The sequence below is a fragment of the Tachypleus tridentatus genome, chromosome 6 (assembly GCF_004210375.1).
Source record: "Tachypleus tridentatus isolate NWPU-2018 chromosome 6, ASM421037v1, whole genome shotgun sequence".
In the NCBI taxonomy this organism is placed as follows: domain Eukaryota; kingdom Metazoa; phylum Arthropoda; class Merostomata; order Xiphosura; family Limulidae; genus Tachypleus; species Tachypleus tridentatus.
The window spans coordinates 40,978,417-41,003,325 of NC_134830.1; the positions used below are offsets into that span (position 1 = coordinate 40,978,417).

Genomic DNA, 24,909 nt, shown 5'->3' on the forward strand with positions numbered 1-24,909 from the left:
ACAAACGTGGCACGTGAACTAAGATATCACGGATGAGTGTCTTTAGAAGGGTTTTTTTTTTATTAATTAAAGTTATTTTGGACAATAGAAGAACTCGACCGGTACACTGTGGCCTCTGTGTATAATGTGATAGCCTTTAAAACCTGAAGCAGATAATGTTGTTAAGAAAATCGCTATACTTATTTTATTTCCTAGTAAAGTGCATTTTGAAACCAAAGCATACATAGCTTAGTACACTAATTGTCAAATTATTTATGCCCGTGGATCAGTTTCTTACCTAGACTGTAGTCTGACAACCCAAACTACATGGCCGGATAAGTTACATTCAGTTGTTGCTGTTGTTTTGAATTAAGCACAAAGCTACACAATGGGCTATCTGTGCTCTGCCCATCACGAGAATCGAAACCCGGTTTTTAGCGTTTTAAGTCCGCAGAGATACCGCTGAGCCACTAGGGGGCGATACGTTCAGAATATTTTCTTAATTTAAATTTTAATTATTGTTGTCTACTATAGAACCTCGCTTAATTATACAGATTTTACATAAATATGTCAGTTGACATTGTGAAAAATGTTCTCGGAAGTGTGACGGGAGTGGTTTTTTTGGTTACAGCTTCGTGTTGCCGGTTGGGTTAAAATGAAAACCAATGAACGGTTAAAATCCCTTCGTTAGTTGGTCATCTATGGGTTATTACGTACGATTGGCAAGACTTCCTCTCAGAAATCAAACGTTAACATGGAAGTTTAGGCTCACGTTATTTAAATATACAAATATTACATATTTAGAATTCCCGTCTTAACCATTAGTTGATAAAATGGTCAGAAGAGTGATATTAGGGTGGGTTCAGCGTTGGGATCTCACCGCCCTGTATCACCTATGAGGGAGGCGACTGTATTGAACTGGAACATCAGTTAGTCTTTATATAAAAAGGAAGTATTCGTTGTCTTCTACAAACTATTGTGTTGTTAAACCTGATCACAAATATTTCTTTCACTTGCTTAAGGAACAAATTTTACATAGAGACTAATTTCTACCTCTACAAGTTTTATATACAGACCATCTTCTCCTCCTACAAGTTTTATATACAGACCATCTTCTCCTCCTACAAGTTTTATATACAGACCATCTTCTCCTCCTACAAGTTTTATATACAGACCATCTTCTCCTCCTACAAGTTTTATACACAGACCATCTTCTCCTCCTACACGTTTTATACACAGACCATCTTCTCCTCCTACAAGTTTTATATACAGACCATCTTCTCCTCCTACAAGTTTTATATACAGACCATCTTCTCCTCCTACAAGTTTTATATACAGACCATCTTCTCCTCCTACAAGTTTTATATACAGACCATCTTCTCCTCCTACAAGTTTTATACACAGACCATCTTCTCCTCCTACAAGTTTTATACACAGACCATCTTCTCCTCCTACACGTTTTATACACAGACCATCTTCTCTTCCTACAAGTTTTATATACAGACCATCTTCTCCTCCTACAAGTTTTATATACAGACCATCTTCTCCTCCTACACGTTTTATACACAGACCATCATCTTCTCCTCCTACACGTTTTATACACAGACCATCTTCTCCTCCTACAAGTTTTATATACAGACCATCTTCTCCTCCTACAAGTTTTATATACAGACCATCTTCTCCTCCTACAAATTTTATATACAGACCATCTTCTCCTCCTACAAGTTTTATACACAGACCACATTCTTTTACAGGTTTTATACGTAGACCATCCTCTTCTCTTACAAATCTTATACGCAGACTACTTTCTCCTCTTAGAAATTTTATACACAGACCACTGTCTCTTATAAGTTTTATACATGGACCACCGTCTCTTATAAGTTTTATACATGGACCACCTTTTCTAACAAGTTTGGTAATGTTTAAACTGTATTTTTATTTTACGATAGAAAAGATCTGATTATTTTCTGACTATGAAGAGATTAAACTGAAAATGTTAACGTAGTAACACCGAACATATAGTATTTTTAGGGCTAGTCTCTTATTTTTAATAAATTGTTTATTGCGCAATTATTTTAACATTGTACTTTTTTTAATTGTGAGACTTTATGTCCTGAAATATACGTCAAACAATCTTTATCGTCAATTGGCTATATACTATAAGTTTATAAGTGCAAAATAACACTAATTCGTTTTAATAAATTTCAGAAATGTGATGATAAAGTCAGTTAGTGAAACGACAATTCCCGATATAGACTGATTAATCAATTATTTTTCTCCGGTGTATTTTGATTACTTTAAGTTTAATTGTTTTGTTTGTTTTTTTGGAATTTCGTATAAAGCTACTCGAGGGCTATCTGTGCTAGCCGTCCCTAACTTAGCAGTGTAAGACTAGAGGGAAGGCAGCTAGTCATCACCACCCCCCGCTAACTCTTAGGCTACTATTTTACCAACGAATGATGGGATTGACCGTCACATTAAAACCCCCCACGGCTGAAAGGGCGAGCATGTTTGGTGCGACCGGGATTCGAACCCGCGACCCTCGGATTACGAGTCGCACGCCTTAACGCGCTTGGCCATGCCGGGCCTTAAGTTTAATAAAACTTCTTTAAAAATATATAAATATTTTTCAGGATATTTAGTTTATTCTCAAAATCAAGAGTGTGTTTTTAAACTTGCAGTTATTTTCAATTTAACTCTAGAATTACCTTTTAAAATTTATATAGACTTTATCTACTTAGGAAACATACTTTTCTGATTTTTTTATGCACCAAGTTATTTGTGTTTCAATGACATTCGTGGTTACGAGATTATAAATAACACAAGAGCCACATAAAATATAATCAGTATAATGATTGTTACTCTCTTTAATCACTATTAGGTTTCTCTGTGTATATTTCGCAAAAACTGAGCGATTTCACCTGAGTTTTGGAGATAGTTCTTTATATCGAGCGTTGAAACAGGCAAAAATCTATTTAATATCAGATGATACGCAAACGCCACCTGTAAAATAAAAAGATATAAAACAAGACAGTCACTTAAGGGTTAAATAAAAGTAGTATCAAAGATATTACCATTTTTACTCGTAATATGAAAAAATGTCATTGATAATTTTAACTTTTTATCTGTTTAAATCAATGAGATTTTTTTCATATTACGAGTAAAAATGGTAATATCTTTGATACTATTTTTATTTAAGCCTTACATTAAATGGCTAACAGACCAGTAATTTAGAAGCAGTTCTTTAGTTGTACACAATACGAAGAAAATGTGTAAGAATTTAGGTGTTTTAAAACATTTAAGTGGTTGTAACAAACTAAAAATAAAGCATTATAAGTTTTAGGTTTAAAGTAGGCTTAAGACCGACAACCAGTAGGTACTCAATAATGCAGAGTGACAAATGATTCACTAAATCAATTCTAAAAATGCTTATGTAAATCATTTAAATGTCTAATTATGTCACTGTCTCTTTGCAGATTCGCTTTATTATTTAACTTTAATAGGTACACTACATGTATTTCCTGGAAATATTTAATGTATTACCAATTTCTGTTTAGAAGTATGAGGAATTTTCCACAAACACATAAGAATGTCCAGAAATATGTAGAGAGAAAGATCTTTAAGATGTTCGAATTTGACAGTAAGACAGCACACTCTCAGAATGGTCGTATAAACACTTTACGTTAAGTATGTTTGCGAAGAACATGAGCGTGTTTGTGTTTTTTTCATCTACTCCCTGTGAAGTTATTAATCTTTGGACTACCGCTTGTCTCACTTCAAAATCTCTCATGTCGTATGTTCTAGTAAAGGTCTACAAACAAACAACCCACAGAGAACAAAGGGAACTGTGGCCCAGTGGTTAGAGTGCTGGTTTATGAATCCAAGAGTTCACAACCGTTTTACTTCCAAAACCAAAACTATATTATGCATTTTCTCAGGTTTTTAGTGCGTTATAAGGATGACGATCATATTCAACTATTCAGTTAGACAAGAGTTGCCCAAGAGAAGACAGTGCGTGCTGTTGACTAACTGTCTTCCTTCTATTTTATCAGTTTGATATTAGAGAAGGCTAGCCGGTGAGTAGCTTGTTTGCTTTTAAATTCGCGCAAAGCTATGCGAGGACTATCTGCGCTAGCCGTTCCTAATTTAGCAACATAAGACTAGAAGGAAGGCAACTGGTCATCACATCCACCATCAACTCATGGGCTAAAACAGCGAGAATGTTTGGTGGGACAGAGGCTCGAATCCACGATCCTTCACATTTTAGAAGCACTGTAACCATGAAAAGCTTTTATTGTAAGGTTACTAAATAATTATTTATTACTTATTTTTTATAGAAAATTTTCGTGATCCTCCATAAAAAACAAGGACACAGAAGCTTGAAAGTGTTACCTTAAGTGAGACAGATTAATTTTAATTTTTTTTTTGTATGGGAGGGGTCGTATCCTACTAGGCCTTCTCAATCTGTGAATGTAAAAAATAATTTATTAAAGTTTTATTTTTCAGTTACTTTTTTCATTAGCGATGTGGGCCTTTTATAGACAAATGTAAAACCTGGAGAAATTGTGGTGAATGAACGCATTTACAAATTTTAACATCTTTGTTTGTTTTTTAATTTCGCGCAAAGCTACACGAAAGCTATCTGCGCTAGACGTCCCTAATTTAGCAAAGACTAGAGGGAAGGCAGCTAGTCATCACCACCCACCGCCAACTCTTGAGCTACTCTTTTACCAACGAATAGTGGGATTGACCGTCACATTATAACGCCCCCACAGCTGAAAGGGCGATCATGTTTGGTGCGACGGAGATTCGAACCTGCCACCCTCGGATTACGAGTCGAACGCTTTAACCCACCTGGCCATGCCGGGCCTCAACATCGTTGATAAGGGAAAGGACATTGTTAAACCTCAGAATGTATTCATAAGTCACTCTTTCTTATACATTTCTAATATTTATGAACATCATTGCTATTCATTTTGAAAAGCATAATAATAAATTGTTAGTTAGTCCTAAGAACTAATGAGCGAAAGTAAAGAAGAATATATAACAATATGTCAAAGTAACTTAAAGAATAAACAAATAACATAATAAGTATAGCAGGCGTGAGTTGTCTATTTGGCTGATGCAGAGAGAAACAGTGGTTGGGTATGACCCAATTTAAGTGGACGTAGTAAGAGGGTCATTAACCGTAAGAGAAAATATGTCTCCCACTGGTACAGCAGTAAAGTTACGGACTTACAACGCTAAAATCAGAGGATCGATTCCCCTCGGTGGACTCAGAAGATAGCCCGATGTAGCTTTGTTATAAGAAAATACACAAATAAAAAGTATAATTTGTTCTAACCCCAGCATCCCCAGGGTATTAAGATTCCTCCCTAGTCTATCTTAGAAGTTGCTTAAAACATCATGGACATTAAACTATGAACTCACACAACTCAAATTGTGCACTCGCAAACATGTGTAAAGGGCAAACGTGGAAGATGGACAACAGGGAGACGAGGAAGGAAAGATAGTAAGTTAAAGTAAGTAAAAATGAGGAGAATAACAAGAAATGGATAACATCTTGGTATGTCTGTAGCCAACATCTTGGTACGTCTGTAGCCACAAAATGAAAAGAGAAACCACTGGAACGCTATTGGATGAGAACAATGTGTAATTGCAAAAGAAACAAAACTATGGGATTAAACAACATATGGAAGACACATAAAAGTATTTTTGAGCCATTAACGATGAACAAAATGACAAAAGAGGACTTCTCTTCCTTGTATCCATTGAACAGCCAAAACTGAGCAAACCAGTTCAATTAGAGCAGAATGTGAATCACCCAAGACGTATTTGTCTGGTTGACCAGTAACTACGTAGTTCTTTACAGTATGACACTTTTGAGTTTCCTTAAACTTGATCACATTAGTGGACACAGGCCTTGTCCAAGGTATGTGGGTGAAACCTTTATGAGACATTTTCTTATAACCGGAAATGCGCCTTCGAGTTTCGTTGTGCCTGATATTTAAGTTGTATATTTAACTACTGACAAATAGCATAAATGAAAATTAATTTAAAAAATGATTTTTTTAAAAATACGTGTTAAAATTTTACTCGTATTATTAAAATACGTCATATGACTTCACGAAAAGACCCCCGCTGTACAGCGGTATGTCTACGGATTTACAACGCTAAAATCAGGGGTTCGATTTCCCTCGGTGAGCTCAGCAGATAGCCCGATGTGGCTTTGCTATAAGAAAAAAAAAAAAAACTTCACGTAAGATTAACTAATCCTACATCAAAACAATATGCATTTTGTCTCACATTAGGCATAGTAAACTGAAACTGTACACCCACACAAGCCCTGATTTTAAAATATACGTAATTTGTAGTTATGACCAAAAGAAGTGAAACTATGTCCCTCCCTAATTAGGCCCAGCATGGCCAAGCGTGTTAAGGCGTGCGACTCGTAATCTGAGAGTCGCGGGTTCGCATCCCCTTCGCGTCAAACATGCTCGCTCTTTCAGCCGTGGAAGCGTTATAATATGACGGTCAATCCCACTATTCGTTGGTAAAAGAGTAGTTCAAGAGTTGGCGGTGGGTGGTGATGACTAGCTGCCTTCCCTCTAGTCTTACACTGCTAAATTAGGGACGGCTAGCACAGATAGCCCTCGAGTAGCTTTGTGCGAAATTCAAAAAAACAAACAAACAAACCCTCCCTAATTACAAGTAAATGAATAAAGAATGATAAAGAGACCCGTGGAAAGAAGTGGTAGATTCTTTTGTTTTCAGTTCAAACATTCAAAACTCGTCCGAAAAAAAAAAGGCAATTCTTACGGCTTTTACTAAACATTACATATAAAAAGTTTCTCTCAACCGAACTATTTCGCTTTTATATTGACAGAATTCACTTAACGTCATCTAGCGAATATTAAATAAACTAACAGTAATATTATTCAGAATATATACAAATAATTAAAAAAAAAACAATCATAATTTCAGACTTCACACATACACACGAATACAACCTTATAATTACTTATGTACAAAATAATTTCCAATTCAAATAAAAAGGAGAATTAAAGCAAGACAACTTCGACATTAATCTTATTTAGTGACCAACATAAAAATTTATTAATATAATAGACTCTTAAATTCAAACCATAGAAAAGCATTTAAGTAAATTTTAACCATATTTCTCAAGGGAAGTTAAATTAATTTTGTATTATTATTTATAAACATCATTCTCACAAACAAATGATAACATGGTGATGTACTTGTCAAACGACACACAAAGGTTTATTGAGTTCCCTTAGTTGGATTTTCTTTTAATTTTCATTAGAAATTAAATTAACGATGACTAAAAAATTGTCAAAAAGTGAACATATTTTTGTTCTATTTCTTTTAATCCTATATCTATATACAGAGATATATTAGGTATTATTCTTCTCGGCTTTTATAATGTCTGTTCATTAATACCACTTCTTTTTCTGTAGAGTTTACAAGAACAGTACCATCGTTCCCATAGTAACAAGCATCTACTCAAAACCTTGTCGTCTGCAAAAACTAATAATCCCCTCACTAAAATAAACTCGACATAAATAATTAACGGAAATAAAATAAAAACTTCAGAATTATGATTAAAATTATGTTCTTTATTTGTTTACTATTTAAGTGTATCATTTAAGCCAATTCAAAACAATTCTTTTCATTCCATTTTTATTGAATTATTTATTAAAATTTCTTCTAAAATCCTATCAGACTTTTGATATATTTGAAACCAAAACATGGGAAGTTGTCATCATCATTAATTACGTTATGTAGTATGTCCTCTATATTCATATTTTTATACCTGAATTAAGAACTTGAGAAAACATTTATTGAAGTTAAACGAAATCTATTAATCCTTCTTTAACTGACTTTTAAATACTTCTGATATAACTGATTATATAACAGTTTGTTTGCACGTTGAGTTTACCTTAAATCTTGGTATTACGACACCATATTTCAAAATGTCTAGAAAAATTTATGTCACCAGTGACGTACGAATTAAATGTTATTAGCGGAATTAATCTATCAATATTATGTATAACAATTTCATATGTAATTTTATATTTTGTCATAGCTTTCTTATTCTTTAGAGAATTTTTGCTATTTTATATTCACCAGTTTGTGTTCAGTACGTGGAATGTATAGCTACATGATGTTTTAGAGTTGTATCTCATTTTATTTATATAGACTTCAAGAGCTGCAATTTTTTTATTTATAATTTCCTTTGTATTATGGATACTGGTGGTTACGGCGTTCAATTCGCAATCTGAGAGTCGCGGGTTCGAATTCACGTCACTGAGCATGCTCGCTGTAGGGACATAATAATGTGAAGGTCATTAGTACTTTTCGTTGGTAAAGAAGCAGTCAAACAGTTAGCGATGTTGACTAGCTGCTATCACTGCTGAAGTAAGGACTGCTAGTGAGAGTATAAAGCCTCCTTTACACGAAATTCCGAGCAAACCACACTTTTGAACTATTTATAAAAAAAAGTATTAAGATAATTTACATACAGTTAGGGTTCCTCATTGAATTTAATACGAACCCTTGAGATAACAAGATAAATTATGGAATTTTTAGTAATAGTAAAGGATCCACATGAGATCCGGAAACCTGGAAAGTTTAAATAAAACATAGGGATTTGTAGGGGTTGTCTACTGTGGCTTTTACTTTTACAATCAATATAGTATTCACAGTGTTTTTTCTAACTTATTAAAGTTAACAACTCTTAGTGCTTTGTCCCCAGCTGCCTACGTCTGTTAACAATTCATGGCCGGTCTTAGGCAGACGTGTTTCTCTTCGGCCATTTGGCATTTCGATTAGCACGGAACGAAATTCCTCTCTGACATCTTTCACGGCTTGCTATCTCTCCTGCTGATGTCCTGTCGTTGTCACATCCACATTCACCGCAGTGGTAGCATGTTGAATGATTTGCTACATTATTCTTCCGAATAAGCATTGGCTCAAATGCGTCTGACATCTGTTCTCTGAGGTATTTGTCATCCTGACAGAGCATTGGCTGACTGTCCTTACAGTTCACGATAATTACTGGCTTTGCGTGAATCTCTATGGACATTATATTAAGATAATACCATGACCTTAGGTAAAGTGTGATTAAAGAAAAATGTATCCATCTACCAAGAAAAAAGTAATAATTGTATTTCCTTCATTTTTTTCCTTTTCAGTTTTAGGAGTTAACAACGCTGTCCGATTCCACATATTATAGTGCATATTCCGTAAAACATGTAAAAGAGTTGAAGAAATACGGCATACCTGTATCTCAGAGGTGAAATATCGCACACTGTCCTGTTGACTCAGAGATTCGCTGTTAATATTCCTATTATCTGCCTAAATGCTTTAATTTTTTTATATTCCACGGCGTAATTACAAAAGATGTTCCTCCTCCGCATGAAAAGTAATTCCCCTCCACCCAACATGTATTTCTCTGTACTTGTAGTGACGATTCTGGCTGATAGATATCATTAACTTAACAAAAGAATACAACCGCCCTTTATTTCAAACAAATTAAATTAAATTATGTGTTTCTCTCCCCTTGTCGGCATTTATTGAGTTTCTCAGGCCCACATTTTTATATCTCACCCATAATTTTTGGGGCCATACTTAAACCACTAATTATGTTTGATGATTTACTTCCAGCAGTCTCGCTTATTCCATTAATTTCCTAATTATTTTTGTCGTCACAAATGTTTCGCCTTTACTGATATTTTGTTTGTTGTTGTTTGGTAGGTAAACAAAAAGATACAGAATGAGCTATTTGTGCTCTACCCACCACAGATACTGAATCCTGGATTCCAGCGTTGTACGTCCGTAGATATAACGCTGTGATATTGGGAGGGTTGTTGTTGTTTTTTACTTCTTCCATCGAAAGTGGACCAAGATTATGGCTTTGATCCCCGTGTGCAGTTGTTTGTGTCCTTGTCAGCAAGATTTCTCTAAAAATGTGGAATGAATTTCGACGACTGTTGGTATACATTTGTAATATGGCCCAACTTACAATTGATTGGTTTTTGGAGAGCAAGATCACAAAAATCTAAAAATCTTTAACTTTTAATATGGGAACAGATTTTTTTCCCACTATTTCTGTTCTAAAAATGATTGAATTTTGTTATATTTTTGTGGATATGTGTAGAATATTATTCCTTATTTTTCTGCCAAAAATTAGCCTGTGTCCGTTAATAGTGATTTTTAAGTTAGTCTTTTTTGTTGTTGTATAACCAATACTTGAAAAAACAAAATACTTTTGTTGTTGTTAAGAAAAATGAACTTTAACTTATTTTTTTGTTTTACGTTTAATGCCCCATTTTTTTTTCATTGTGCAATAGGGATTTTTAAGAAACGCAAATTAAAATAATAATTAAAAAAAACGTATATAAAATTACAAAAAATAAATTCATACACCACCTGAACTCTGGGAATACTTAACATAAATTATTATTGAAGTTGCCGTGAAATTGTGGTAAATATTTTGGCCTAATTTACCTTTTAGAGTCTTATGCAAAATCGTTTCATTAAAAATAAGTACGAAATTTCTATCTAAGTATCTTGCTGCTGCTTCTTTTCCCTCATTTCTACGATTTTGACAGACAATTTAAATTATCTACAAGCCACACAATGGACTCAGCGAAATGTATTCTTAGTTGGATATGTCTTTAGATGCCTATAAATGTTATATAAAGGTATTTAAACAACACTCCATGTTGGTATAACATTACCAGCAAGTCATAATTCATGTGTATTTGTAATCATTAATGCTACTTTTTGTTTTAAATTTATTTAATGAAAGACGATATATTGATAGGCTTGTTATATCAGAAACAGTTATTTTGGAAGATGAAAATAACAACTTTACTCCCAATACATTGTATGAGAGATAAGAAAGCCTAAATTCAAAAATAATTTCATGTTTTTATGTTTTTTAATTGAAAATATTAAAGCATATTTTATTTTAGAAAGTGTTATAAAAATATTAAGTAAATTTTGAGCTCACTTATAAGCAGGGGCGTAGATCCTGGGGGGATGGAGGGTATACACCCCCCTTCATTTTAGGTCGGGGTATGGTGCATACAATCATCCTCCCCTACAGTTTGGTCTGTTGAATTGTTTTATTGCATCACATGCCTGCAAATTGTCTGTTTGTTCTTGTGATTCTCGTGTTCTTACCAATCGAATTACATAATTAGGCCTAGAAGTAGGCTATTTCAGTAGCCGAAATGTACATCTTTAATATAGGCGTGGTTCTAAGTTTTTCGATCTAAGGCATATTCTAAGCGATAGTTCGTAAGTATCAGTCAGTAGGCCTAAGTATATATGCAAGTATCGTGGCCACAAGATTACTGTGTGACTGCATGTTTACAGCTTTCAGGTTCACGTAATCAGAGATTACCAATTTGCAAATTGAACAGTTCACATAAGTGGATGCAAAAACCATCCCCCCAATCGGGTGTAAAACATCTACGCCCCTGCTTATAAGTGACGCCCAATTTCATTTGGAACTTTACAAAACACTGCTAGAAACAATTGTTGTTGTTAATTTACTTCATAGATGGCATTTGTTTCCGATGCAAAGCTGTACGTTGGGTTATCTGCGATTTGTCTACCGCCAGGAATCGAATTCAAATTATAGCGTTTCACATTTATAAATTTATTGCTGACCCACTGAAGAACTAGATGACAGTTAGGACATAATAACATATTCAGTAAGTTTTGTTTGTTTGTTGTTGTTTTTAAGCACAAAGCTACATAATAGGCTCTCTTTGCTTTTCCCACTGCAGGTATCGAAACCTGATTTCATCATTATAAGCCCTCGAACTTACCGCATTTAACGTAAAGTTTGTAGCAAAGGATCAGTAAAGTACAATTGCGTGTAAGATTTTAAATGTAATACACTATTTTAGTTCAGTCGATGTAATATGTATATGTCCACAAGTAATACTGAAGTTGAAAATGAAAGCACTAATTTAATATCTTTATTATAATTTGTCAACTTACGAACTCTTATCTGAGTGTCTCATTCTTCCATAATTTGTTGAAAATGTTTCCACGTTAAAGATGTGTTTGCACGTTACGAATTAGTTAAACTAATATCTAAACACAACTCTTAGTCTTATCACTAAACCACAAATAAACAACATGAAAACCGATTATTGTAACTTTATTTTTATTAATCAATAACGTTTATCCAAGAAAATTAAGTGATAATGATGATAACTAACATCATTCTAACACGACTTGCAAAACCAAACTTTAGAGACCTGGAATCTAAAAAGTGAATTAATTAAACAATAGGCGATAATTATTACTATCAGCCTTTGGACAATTGTTTGTAAAATTTTAATGAAAACCCAGAAGCCAAAAATATTGGAATTTCGCGTTAATAAAGTCTTATAGTTCGTTTGTTCTTTAGTGCAAAGCTTTTTAAAGGACTACACTGTATCTGTACTATACTCACTGTGGGAATCAAACTTGAATTCTGGCCAAACCACGGACGGGTAAGAAGTATTTATAAAAAGAATTGTCAAGATAAACAGGCTCGGGTTGTTCTAGAAATAGTGAGAACAAAAATATAATTAAATTAATAGATCTGTTTGTTTTTACACCCAGAAATAATTTAGTTGGTATAATAAAAAGATAGGAATTAGCTTAAAGGATTAATTGAATTATCGCAATCTAAATAGTTAAATTAACAAATACATTTCACTGAGAGCGTTTTGGATCATTTGCAACCTAACCTATTCAGTACTTTATGTTTATGTTGAGTAATAATTACATTTATGATAAATAGAATATAAGAAATACAGTTAAAGTTTGTTTATTTTTCAAATAAAGCCACATTTTGATATCTATTGTATTCACCATGGGATAATGAGCCCCGGATGTTAGCTTTGTAAATCTATACTTACTGTTCTCCCACCGAGTTAGAGGTACTTCATCACTGTAAAAATGAATTTTAAATAAAGCTCTGCTAAGCTCCTGAGTACCATTGAAAGTGTGTTCTAAGGCTTGTTTGTCACAGTCAGCAATCTCAAATTCTGTTAAACCATCAAGAAACATTTCAAGCTCGTCAAAACAGGATTCATGTCAGAATGATGGTTTGGATACTGGACTAACAGAGCGTGGCCCAGCATCACGAAGTGGTTAAAGCACTTGATTCGTAACTGAGAGTCGCCGGATCGAATTTTCGTCGCACCAAATATACTCGCCCTTTCAGCCGTGGGGGCGTATCATGTGACGATCAATCCCACTATTCGTTGGTAAAGGAGTAGCCAAAGAGTTGGCGGTGAGTCGTGATGACTAGCTGCCTTCCCTCTGGTTTTACACTGCTAAATTAGGGACGGCTAGCACAGATAGCCTTCGAGTAGCTTTGTGCAAAATTCCAAACCAAACCCACGTCACACTTGTCCACGTTGGTGTTTTGTTTGTTTTGAGGGCTGGGAGGACGAGCATGTTTGGTGCGACCGGGATGCGAACCCGCGACCCTCAGATTACGAGTCGCACGCCTTAACACGTTTGGCCATGCCGGGCCTGTGTTCTAACGCAGAGGAAGCCTTTATAAAATAAATAAATAAACCTTTCAGTAGAAGCCACGAAGAACTTGTCAGTAAGTTGAAAGAAAATATAATAGTTGTACTTGTGGTAATTCACAAAGAAACCTGAAATCACAGAAGTACGGCTAATGATATTGTACTATTCTTATATTCACTGAATTACCTCATAGTATACCGGGTAGAAACAGTTGGATAACAATGAATTCGCCCAAATATGTGTCATGAAGCAGCTGCCTGAGTCTTTCTGACTCAGAAAGAATCAACAGAACGAAACCTGAAATGAATTTGTACACAATCACAATCCAGGAGCGCCATTTGAGATTTCATATGGAGGAGAACTTTAAGCACGATTGGTTTCTGCGTTTTTTTCTTATAGATAAAACAATAAATATTTTATATATCTATTGTGTTCCTTAAATTAAAAAGTTGTATGGAACATGGGAGACAACTTCTGCCTCTCTCCAGATGACACACACGTCAAAATCTCTATTAAGACTGACATAATCAAAGCTCAAAATTACACGAATGTCAATGCACTTCCAGCAGAGATTGGTTGTATTCAGTTTTAGGCGGTATCATTTATTAGCCGAACTTCGGCTTTATATTGTGAAATATTATCCGTTTTATTTAATGATTTTTAGTAATAACCTGTCTGAACCTGAATCCTAATTCATTCTCTATTTTCATCTTATGTAGTCTAGTCATTTCTAATAATCGTCTACGAGATTGAGTAAACCTTGCTTTATGTGTGTAAACAATAAGGCCAAGCCCTCCAAGGTGTAGACGCCATCAGCGTTACTGAAAATCACTTTCGTTTCAGCGTAGGATCTGGTATATCCTTAACATATCATTCAAACTGTCTATTTTGGTACAACATATTTAAAGTAACAACTATTGTTTCTGCTAGAATGTTCATGTGACATCCTAGTAAAGTGACTCAGTTGATTGTATAAATAGTGTGAGAGGAACTTAGTTGCTCCCTTGACTACCTTTTTAAAATAGAAAGTTAACGTGCTCAATATACATAAAAAAATTGAAAACTTCTATACATTAAATAAGAGGGTAGAAAAACGTATATTTTAATAATACCAATAAAAGCATTCATAAAGAAAGTAAAGCATTAGAACTTAGAGTTATTTAACCCTAACAACTACGAAAGTGAAACATTAACTAAGGAACTTCAAAGCAGATATATCTGTTAGTAGTGTGAGGAACTTGAGAGTCCTGAAATATTTATTGATAATGCTTATGTCAAGAAGTAATGAAAACAGTGCAATATGTTGTTGATCCAAAAACCATGACAACTAAATTCCTCAAACAACATTGTTCAAGTTTCTAACCGTAGAGTTCAACAAATGATGATGCAGTGAATTTATCATATTCAATATAAACAGTTGTAATTCTTATATTCACTGTTAATAAAGTCTGAATTTGTTAATCGAGACTATGCTGGAACAGATTTATGCACGATTTACACGTGTGTGCTTTTTTCTATTGTCAGTCTTCAAAAAGCAGTTGCCCAGTTGGTAACTTTTTATGTTCATGTCATCTCAAAGAAGAAACATTGAAAACAATACAGTGGTCATTTTAAAATTAGTTAACCACCATTCAGTATATTTTTAGATTTTTCGAAGCCAGAGACAACGAAAATTATTATAAACAAAGGTGATAATTCGTGACGACGAGAAACCCACTTGAAGCAAAATTGTGTTCTCGAGACGGCTGATGTGGGTATTAAACTTTAATTAAAATAAAGTACAGAACAATGTTTCGACCTCCTTAGGTCATCTTCAGGTTAACAAAGGTTAGCAAAGTTTTAATATCCATACCAGCCGTCTTGAGAATACAAAGGTAGTAATAATGTCAATTAACTTATGTTCGATGGATACCTATTCATCGTGAAAAACAAAGTATAATGATTATATTAGAACATAGGTTAAAGAATCAAAACCTTAAAAGCACAAAAATACTATATACGGTGATCCAGATCGGTATAATACTTTTTTTAACATATAAAGATATATGGAAAAACAAATAAAAATCGGAAATTAACAAGATGAAATTAAAAAAATAAAAGCAAGTGAACAAAAATAAAATAAGGGAACCTTTCTAAAATGAAGAAACAAACTGCATGAATTATATATAAAAAAAACTGATTTAACATTATTGTGTTTCCTGAAACTAGAACTGAATGATTGAATAAATAGACGATGAATATAACAGTAATACTTGAGCAAAAGATTGTAAAACTAAATATCTGGACTTCAGTGTATATACTATAATACTAGTAATAAACGACTTTATAGTACTTAATTGTTGTTTTTATTTAATTGGATATTTGACGTTTAGTTTTACAGCTTATCTAGGAGTTTTCCACTAAAACAAAAACCGGAACTAATAGTACAAAGCTTTAAAATTTGGTTTTATAAGGTAATTTATATCTAATATTAACATATTTTATATTCACCAATACGCACTACATGAATTAAATATTCAGTGTACTTTATTTATTAAAGCACCGCATTCGTACAAACGTATAACCCTAAAATAGTTACCTTAACTAGTAAATATTCGGCACTAAAAACTTTAAACCAGTCGATATTTTATATCATTTTAACCCAAGAAAAGTAAAATCCCAGTTACATTTGTTCAAGTTGATAATACCTGTGTTCATTATTATTATTATTCACAAGATATTGATTGATGCTAGGCCTACGACTTTATATCGAATTTCGATAAAATACCTGTACAAACTGTCTGCACCGCATAATGCTGAGCTGCTAAGAAATAAAGTTTTATTTGACTACTTATCGTAATTCTTAGCATATTAGCTGCTTCCCACATTAACTCATTTTATGAAATGATTGTAATTTTTGTTTACCTCTACATTTTAGAATCCTGGGGTTTGGAGTAGGAAATGTAATGAGAATGGATGTTGTTGGTTTTTTCTGTGTGATCGTTTGATTTCAGTTATTATTTGGTTTAGCCATATACTGGTTTTTCCATACAGCGATTGTTTCAAGTAGAAATATTTTTAATTGTTAAGCAAAACTGGAATGATTTTTAGTCAATGAACGTAAATCATGGACAGTTTAACTTGTTTAATTGCTTAATTGTTGTTAAGACGACAAACAGTTGACTGACTATTTCGGCAATTCCAATTCAAACCAAGTCCATAAACAAATACGAGTATATTAGAATAAGATGCATTGCTTAGTTTATTATACTTGGGCAAGTAATGTATTGTTAGAATTTTATGTTAAATTCACTGCAAAAGCATATTTCATTTGAATTTGCATACAACTAATGTCAACGACGTAGATGTGAAAACAATATCTTCAAAATAACTTGTTTATTTGTTGTTAAGTGCAAAGTTAAAGAATGAATTTTCTGTGCCGTACCCACCATGGGTATAAAAACCATATTTTTAGCTTTATAAGCCTTCCAACTTAGCGCTTAGCCACTGAAGGGCAATATATTATTGATAACTAATTGCGATATTTTCTTAACTGTCCGCAAAGTAATACGAAGCTTATCTGCTCTAGTCGTCCATAATATAGCAGTGCAAGACTAGAGGAAAGGTAGCTAGTCATTACCACCTACCTTTAACTTTTGTAATACACTTTTACCAATGGATAGAGGGCTTGACCGAACATTATAACGTCTCCACGACTGAAGGGATGAGCATAATTAGTGGGACGGGGATTCGAACCTGTGACCCTCAAATTACGAGTCGAACACCCTAACCACCTGATCATGCCAGGCCACAACACTTAGAAAAAGATGTGTGAACCTGACACAATTAATAATAGGGCTGGTCAAAAAAGAAAACCGAAAGTTTCCATATGAGACATTTAGCATCTAAGGTACGTTCTAATGAGAGAGAAGACAGTTGAGTACAAGCCTTGTCAACTACCCTGCTGTAAATACACGAGTAGTTGTTACCTCGATAACAGTTAAGATACACTTTAGCACAAAGTGTCTCATTAAATTAATATATTCTCACAAACTGTCACCTAGAAGAGGTAACCAAACAATGAACAAAGTTGGAGACATATACTCCTCATAAATGAATCCAAGTTCTAATAGTTTGACAACAATAAACAACAGTTTCTTCGATAGTAGGAAAAAAATGGTAGTATAGTCAATGTAAAACATCTACAGTAAAACATGGTGAGGAATCATTACAAATTGGGGATTGCATCCTTGTCAACGGTGTCGGTTTTATACAACATTAGAGACACTCTGACTATTGACAAGTGCTTGTAAGTTAAGCCCCATCTTAGTAATCACTCAAGAACATGATCTCTATGGCGGGGATGCATCTTCCAGCAAGACAATGATCCTGAACTCACAGCAGATGTGGTCATGGAACGAAATTTTAAGGGAAGAGGCCAATAGAACACTTACAATGAATATAAACATTATTGAGGTTGTTTGAGTTTAAGTAAAAACTGAGACGACAATACAGCTTAGTTGAATTGTAAAAGATAATGGAGGACATTTGAACAATGTCACACAATTGTACATTGATAAAAAACATGGAAGTATAAAAAATAAAATGCAATACTATGTGTAAAGTGTGTAACAACAAAATATTTTATGTATGGAGACAAACAAAATGTTAATTTCTAAGTCGTTTGTACCTTTAAAGAGTTTAGTTGCAAGACTTGTGACGAAAGACTGTCTCGTTGAATTAGTAACGCCATAATCAAATGCTTATCGAGAATAATATAAATTCGTCATTATAAAATACTAACCGATTACCCGTGGAGTCAGTGTTCACTTTGGATGCCAGAAATTGGTAGGGATGACAGTGTATGGTGGCTATGAGCGATTTGCAGCCTTGTATAGCAATCTCTGTTGAATTTTTTTCTTGGCCAAAAACAAAAATATATCAAATAGTCCATAAACGTCGAATCTGCGTGTGGCCTCTTCACTTTCGTTTTGCTCCGCTATGCACAGCAAATCCATTTGTTCAATTTTTTTTCTGTACATTCGAATGGATAAAAATAAAGTTATTCGTGATGGGAAATAAAAGTGAAGCGAGAAAATTGTGACCCCTATTGCAAATCTACATGCACGCAGATAAAATGTTCGCCAAATTGAGGATTCCATATCACGTAATTAAAAGTTTTTCCGGTATCATACATATAAGTAAGAGTTTTATTTTTGTATGATACACAGTTTTCGATTTAACGTTCCGTGATATTCTCCTGTAAGACAATGCGTATAAAGAGCAGAGTAAAGAGTTCGCCAGTTTAATGTATATGTAATGAATCTAGTCTAAATCTATTTTCCGTCAATGAAACCATGAATGAGGAAGTGGACTGCAATCAGGGTAACATTTTTTTAATAACAAAATTTATTGGAAAAAGTATTTTTTTATTTTATAACTTTTTTATACCCCTAGCAACTCCCTAAATATTTGTCTCTAGGCGATTAATCTCTAGCTCTAAGTTTGGTAAGAAACGTTAAGAGGACTTTTCCAAGAGGATAGACACCAGTGATTCGGTGATTATACTATTTTTTTTGCATATCATCTTTTACTTTGTATTTTTAGATACGATTATTATAATTTAAATTAACATTTTAAGGGTTCATTTATTGGCATTGTAGAAAATAACAGCTTTAGAAATCGAACACGCACCTGTTTACGAGACAAAGTGTAACTTCTATTACATAATTTTTTGCACATGCGTTCACATGATTCAGCTATTTCAGACACGTGGTTGAGGTATGGACAGTTTCCTTTTGAACTCAGAATGTAACAATCGATTTGTCACTTTGTGAATTTCTTAGTGGATAAATAATAAGAAATGATTATTTGATTTTAAGGAAATTTCAGTCGAGTTGTTTATCAATTTAATAATAACATCACAAAAAAGGTTTCGCATTATCAGAATATAGTATTGAGCAAATACGTGTCAACGTTTGCAGGAAATGACATAAAGTGCGAAAAATCCGTCACTACCGGTTCCAAATGCTTCCAGGAAGGAGGCCTGTGAGCGATTTCGGTAAACAGATATTTGGCATTAAAAATTAAATTACATACATTATTACTGTAGTATACAGTATTGTTAGAAATATATATTAACATTTGTGTTTTCTCTTAGTTGTGTTAAATGATAGTTTCATTCAACCAAGCTGTTCAATGAAGTTACGTCATATTTGACGTCAGCTGGTTGAAGTCTGCACTGAAGATGGCGACAAACGCAGGGGATGTGAATGGTTATTCCGAGTTTGATATTGGAGATTCAAGAAAACGGACGTTGGATAGTAAATTAGATATCGGGTCTACCAAAAGATCACATCATGGTGGGTGCATGTGTTGTATAAGTCATGTGAGTTAGTGGGTTAACGTGGCAAGAAAAAAAAATTAACAGGGGATGACGTAGGGGCTCATATGCTGTGTATACTGTATAGCAAAGTTTATCGGACGTTAGCTCCTCGCTAGTTAAGGTTGCATCCCGTCGAACATGTCTGATTATTCCGGGCCTGCCGACATGTGTAGCGCCGGCCACGTCAGATAGTTGAAATTCTTGAAGACAAACAAAAACCCATATTTTCCAAAGCGCGACTTTGGTTTTCTGTTCCCAAAACATTTTCTTATTCAAACGGTTTCTAGTAAAACAAAATTACAGCGTACTTATGAGTTATTTCATAAAAGTATTTTAGGATATGTAATGTTTGAATAAATGAAAATGTGATGACACATGACTATGATGATACAATTATGGTACATAAGTATCAATTTATAGTACATATATATTTAAAATTATAATCACTGTATGCGCTGTTATATTAACAACAACCTTATAGGACTTTATAGGAAATTCATTCTTTCTAAATATGTCTGAAAACGGTAGTGACATTTTAAGGTTAAACAAATCCATACACAGTTACATGAATATGTAAGACAAAGCTTCGTGATAGAATGAATCTTTGATAGATTGCTACTGTGTAGCGTTATTGGGGATGAATTGTAAATAAATAATGTAAATATTTGTGTATTTTTTATTAATCTCATGTAACTGTTTCAGCTGTACAATTTGTATGGCAGCAGAGGCCATAGAATAATAAACTTCTGATTATAAAGTCTTGATAATAGTATGTGAAGTTAAGGAATTTCACATAGTAGCACAATACATCATTATAAGTACTACACCTGAAAAGAGCAGCTAATATGGCAGCAAAAATTTGTTATAATAATTCTGGTGAAATTACATTTCATTGCGTAAGAAAAAATAAAGTAGTTGTAGGCTTGTGATATAATTACAGATACATATTTTGAAATATTCTACCAAAAGTTTAAAAATCTTTGGCATTTGCAATAATGCTTTTTTGGCAGAGCACTAGTTAAGTAGTAGTTCAAAAATTAACATTTTCCAAGTTTCTGGTAAAAGCTCTATAGTTTAAGCCATAATGTGAGCATTAAGTTGATGGGGAGAGAGTGATATGTAAAGATCAAGATGGTAAGTTGTCCACATGAGCCTGGAACATTGGTAGTTCACTTGGTAAGAGTGATAGTTTCAGTTACTAGTCGAGTACTAGGATAAAGCTCTTTTGTCACCAGACTTCTTTTACACCATGGTACATTATAACAATTTATTGGAACCCATTATTTTTAATTTTTTTCTATTTTTAATTCTGAACTTTGAAAAGTATGTCACCATTTTTTATATGTCGAGATGCAGTTTTAGTTACAAAACTTTAGATCTGCAGGATTTTATCATTGTTAGTTTTAATGGTCTTTGTCCTTACAGTATTGAAATTCTTAATTGTACGTGTAGTAATTTGATGATATTGGAGTAGGATTTGATTTTATTTTATAACCTGTTCTTTAATTAAATAAAGAAAGAACAGGTTATCAAAGAGATTTTGAAGGTGGATAAAATATGGAAAAATTGGAGAACCTCCACCAGTATGTTATTGGTTGCCAAATCATACAGCTTGTTTGTAAAACCTAATATTTTAAAAGTTCTTATTTGAATGATTTGCAAGAGAAAAAAAAAAAATCTAAATGCCTAAGAGAGAGAGGAAGTGTGTCTCTTAATAACTAAATCGGAACTTAGGTGATCACTCATCTGGTTGTAAAGTACATGTAAATAACTTGTGGACAGAAAAAGGACCATTTGGTATTGCTAGGCTACCTTTTGTACAGCTATATTCATGAGGAAATTAAATATTTAAACCCACTCTCTATATTTAAAGACTTCTTTGATTCCTCTTTCATAAACTTTTATGAAGTGCTAGCTCTCACTACTGCCAACAGTAACTCATTCCATAAGTCAAATGCTTTTGTTAGAATAATAATACTGTTTTAGCCCATCTTTTCTAAATCTTAAACTTGTGGCCTTTCATCCTATTATACAGCATAAACAAGTGAGAAGCATTTATCCCATCAACCTCTTGGGTAAGCTTGTAAACTTCAACAAGATTGTTTCTTATCCTTCTTTTCTGAGGGAAAAAAAAAGATCTAAACCTGTCCATGTGAGATAACCCTTTAACCCCTACAATTAGCCTAATAGTTCTTCTCTGAATCCAGTGCGAGTTAAGGAAATCAGAACTTTAATACAGTTTCTCAAGTAAGGTCAAACTAATGATTTATACACAGAAGGAATTATCATAGTTGTAATCAGTATGTCTGTAAGTAAACTTTAATATTGTATTAGTTTTAGTATTAACAATGAGCATTGATTAAATGAATTAAGTGACTTACCTATCACTTTTCCAAAATAATTTTCATTAGTCATACTATTAACCCTTAAACGGTGGCCATCATCAATTGATGCTACTACCTGCAACAGTCCCCCTGTTTAAGTGGGTTATCTTTTGTATTAAACATACAGTCCTAATACATTGCATTACAATGAATATATAATTAAAGGTTGAACTTAATATTGGATTGACTGTTACACTTAAGGTAGTTTTAACTGAGTGGTCCTTAAATCATCTGGTGTTTCAGTGGATTTATTCCCATTATGATAATCCTTGTATTGATACTTTTGTGACTCCACTTAACATCAGGCTTTTGATCACCAATCCTAGACTTTGCTACCTAGCAGTAGATTCCCTGAATAAAGATTGGTCTTGTGTTTTTTTGTTTGCATATCTTCCTCTCTTTAGCTGATTTGTAGCTCACCTTGCTTGTTTTTTTTTTACTTCATACTTTGGTAGATCCTTTGTCTCTTGATTATCCAGAACCCTCAACCCCTTCCTTTTTGGAGATCTCTTCTGTATAATCTGTGGATGTCCATCTTCCATAATAACGTTCTAAGCCTACCTTCATACATGGTTTTTAGATAATCTCTTGCAAGATGGGAAGATTCTTTTGACAAAATACCCTGTTTATCTGTGAAAGGTCATGGTTTGTCAGTGTTGGTCCATTTGCCACTTTCCCAGGTCATTCAACTCTTTATCATATCACTTCCTTTTCCATATAGATTTTTAAAACAGCCTCTCCGGTTCTTTGACTGTTGCATACAGACCAGTATTGTTGATAATATTTTGTCTTTTCCCTGGTTATTAGTTTACCATATTCTTTTTTCAGTTCTTTCAGAGACCTCTTGATGACCTTTCTAATCAGTAACACTTCTTGTTTGATTTCCTTTCTGGACTGGAACTTCATTTTTTGTTCTCTGGGATGTTAGGGAGGGAATGAAGGTTAGATTTTTCACCTGTATTCCTGCATTACATTTCTTCTCTGTACATCTATAAACAGCTTTCATCTCTTTTGTTTTATGCAGGCAATATGATGTTACTTCACACAACTTCATTTTAGAAACAATCAAAGTAATCTTTTCTTGCTGTGGGGTATTTCTGTTTCCTGAGATTTATCTTCTTTCATTTTGACTAGATTGATTAAATAGGTTATCTGACTTGTCTACTTCTCAATGGAAGATATTTTTTTCTTTTTTAATGTCAGTGTTATCTTTAACCACGTTCATCATTTTGTGGCTTCTCTTCCCTCTAACTTTTGAAATCTCTTGGATGAAGTCCTACAGGTAAGGACACCTTTGTATCACATTAATTACAACACTTAGTGGTTTCTTTGTCTTTGAGTTTTATCTCCCTCCAGTTGTCATTTTTCAGTCTTCCCAGAAATTTTGAGGAAGTGGTTGACAGTTTCTTTTCATTACAGTTTTGATATTTAACCCTCTGAAAAAGAAAAGGAACTCGTAGAGTTGTCAGTGTTGCCTCACAGGGAATACTTCTGTATTCATTTTTAAATTGGGGATAATAGCGAGTGTTAAGCCCATCTGTCTGTCCTGAGTGTCTGCTGTTGACATTAGCTTTCTTTCACAAGACTGCTTGAGCAGTACATATATATTTTTCTGTCTTTTAACCTGTATGGAAAAAAGAAAGTGGTTCATCAGGAATTTCACCTGCTGTCTTTATTCCTGATAACCCTTTGTATGGTTTCTCAGTGAGTGACCTTGTACACATGAGATAATTCCTGTTTGGTTCATACACCTCTCCTGTGTTCTCCTGTACATGGATTCCTCTCTACCAGTCTTTATTAGTGGGTAAAACCTTGCCTTTACCAGTACTAAATGAGATGAAGGTGTCTAGTAAATACTGATATGAAGAGTTCCCATTTAGTTGCAATAAACCCTACTACTGGTATACCCCTCAATTGAAAGTTGGACAAAGAAATTAATGTGGAAGAGTAATATACAGAACATCCCAACATTAAGAACTGAACAATTGTTGGTGGTTGTGACCAGCCTGATGGGTCTTACATTCTTCTCGGAATGCAGGTCTTGAATGATTTATACCTGAATTTGCATATATTTGTAGGTATTGGTAACATACACTATGGCAGGAAATGCTGTCATATCCACACTTAATTTCTATGGTTTCATGATTCCCTAATATATATAGGTAATTGAGGAACCTCCATAATCTGACCATTTTTGTGATATTTTAGCAAAAAGCAGGAAGTTCTTTTGAAATAACCTGTCTGAATGGTCATGAATAGTCAGCAAGGGGTATTCCCTGCTAGAGGTGTTGGATGAACTCACTCTGAGTGTTGCTTCCACTGAGTCCCTAATTTGAGTTTTTTCTTTCTGTTACTATATTCTCAGAATGAAGTTAATTTTTTTAATTTCTGAATTCACACTGCCACCCTCTGTCATTGTGTGATCTGCATAATTATTTTGTATAGAAATAAGTAATTTAGTATTCAGTTAACATTTTCCCCAAACTGAAAAGATATTTCAGATAAATACATGCCTCTTGACATAAACATTTACCCAATCTTCCACTTCTGGGGTGTCTGCTTGCTTTGTCAAGAATGAGCTTTTGGTTCAGAAAAAGTGCTCAAAGAAAG

General features: G+C 33.8%; 1 protein-coding gene across 5 annotated transcripts in view; it reads left to right on the forward strand.

Annotated features, from left to right (window-relative positions):
• The first annotated feature begins 18,995 nt into the window (after positions 1-18,995).
• LOC143252315 (RNA-binding protein Pasilla-like) overlaps positions 18,996-24,909 on the forward strand; it is a 49,763-nt gene continuing 43,849 nt past the window's right edge. For 2 of the 5 annotated variants that reach the window (XM_076504256.1, XM_076504253.1), the window contains exon 1: positions 19,290-19,591. Coding sequence is in view for 2 of the 5 variants with exons in the window: in XM_076504253.1 (XP_076360368.1) it covers positions 19,558-19,591 (34 nt within the window). In the remaining 3 variants the exon portion in view is untranslated. The other 3 variants (XM_076504257.1, XM_076504255.1, XM_076504252.1) reach the window with 3 other exon arrangements.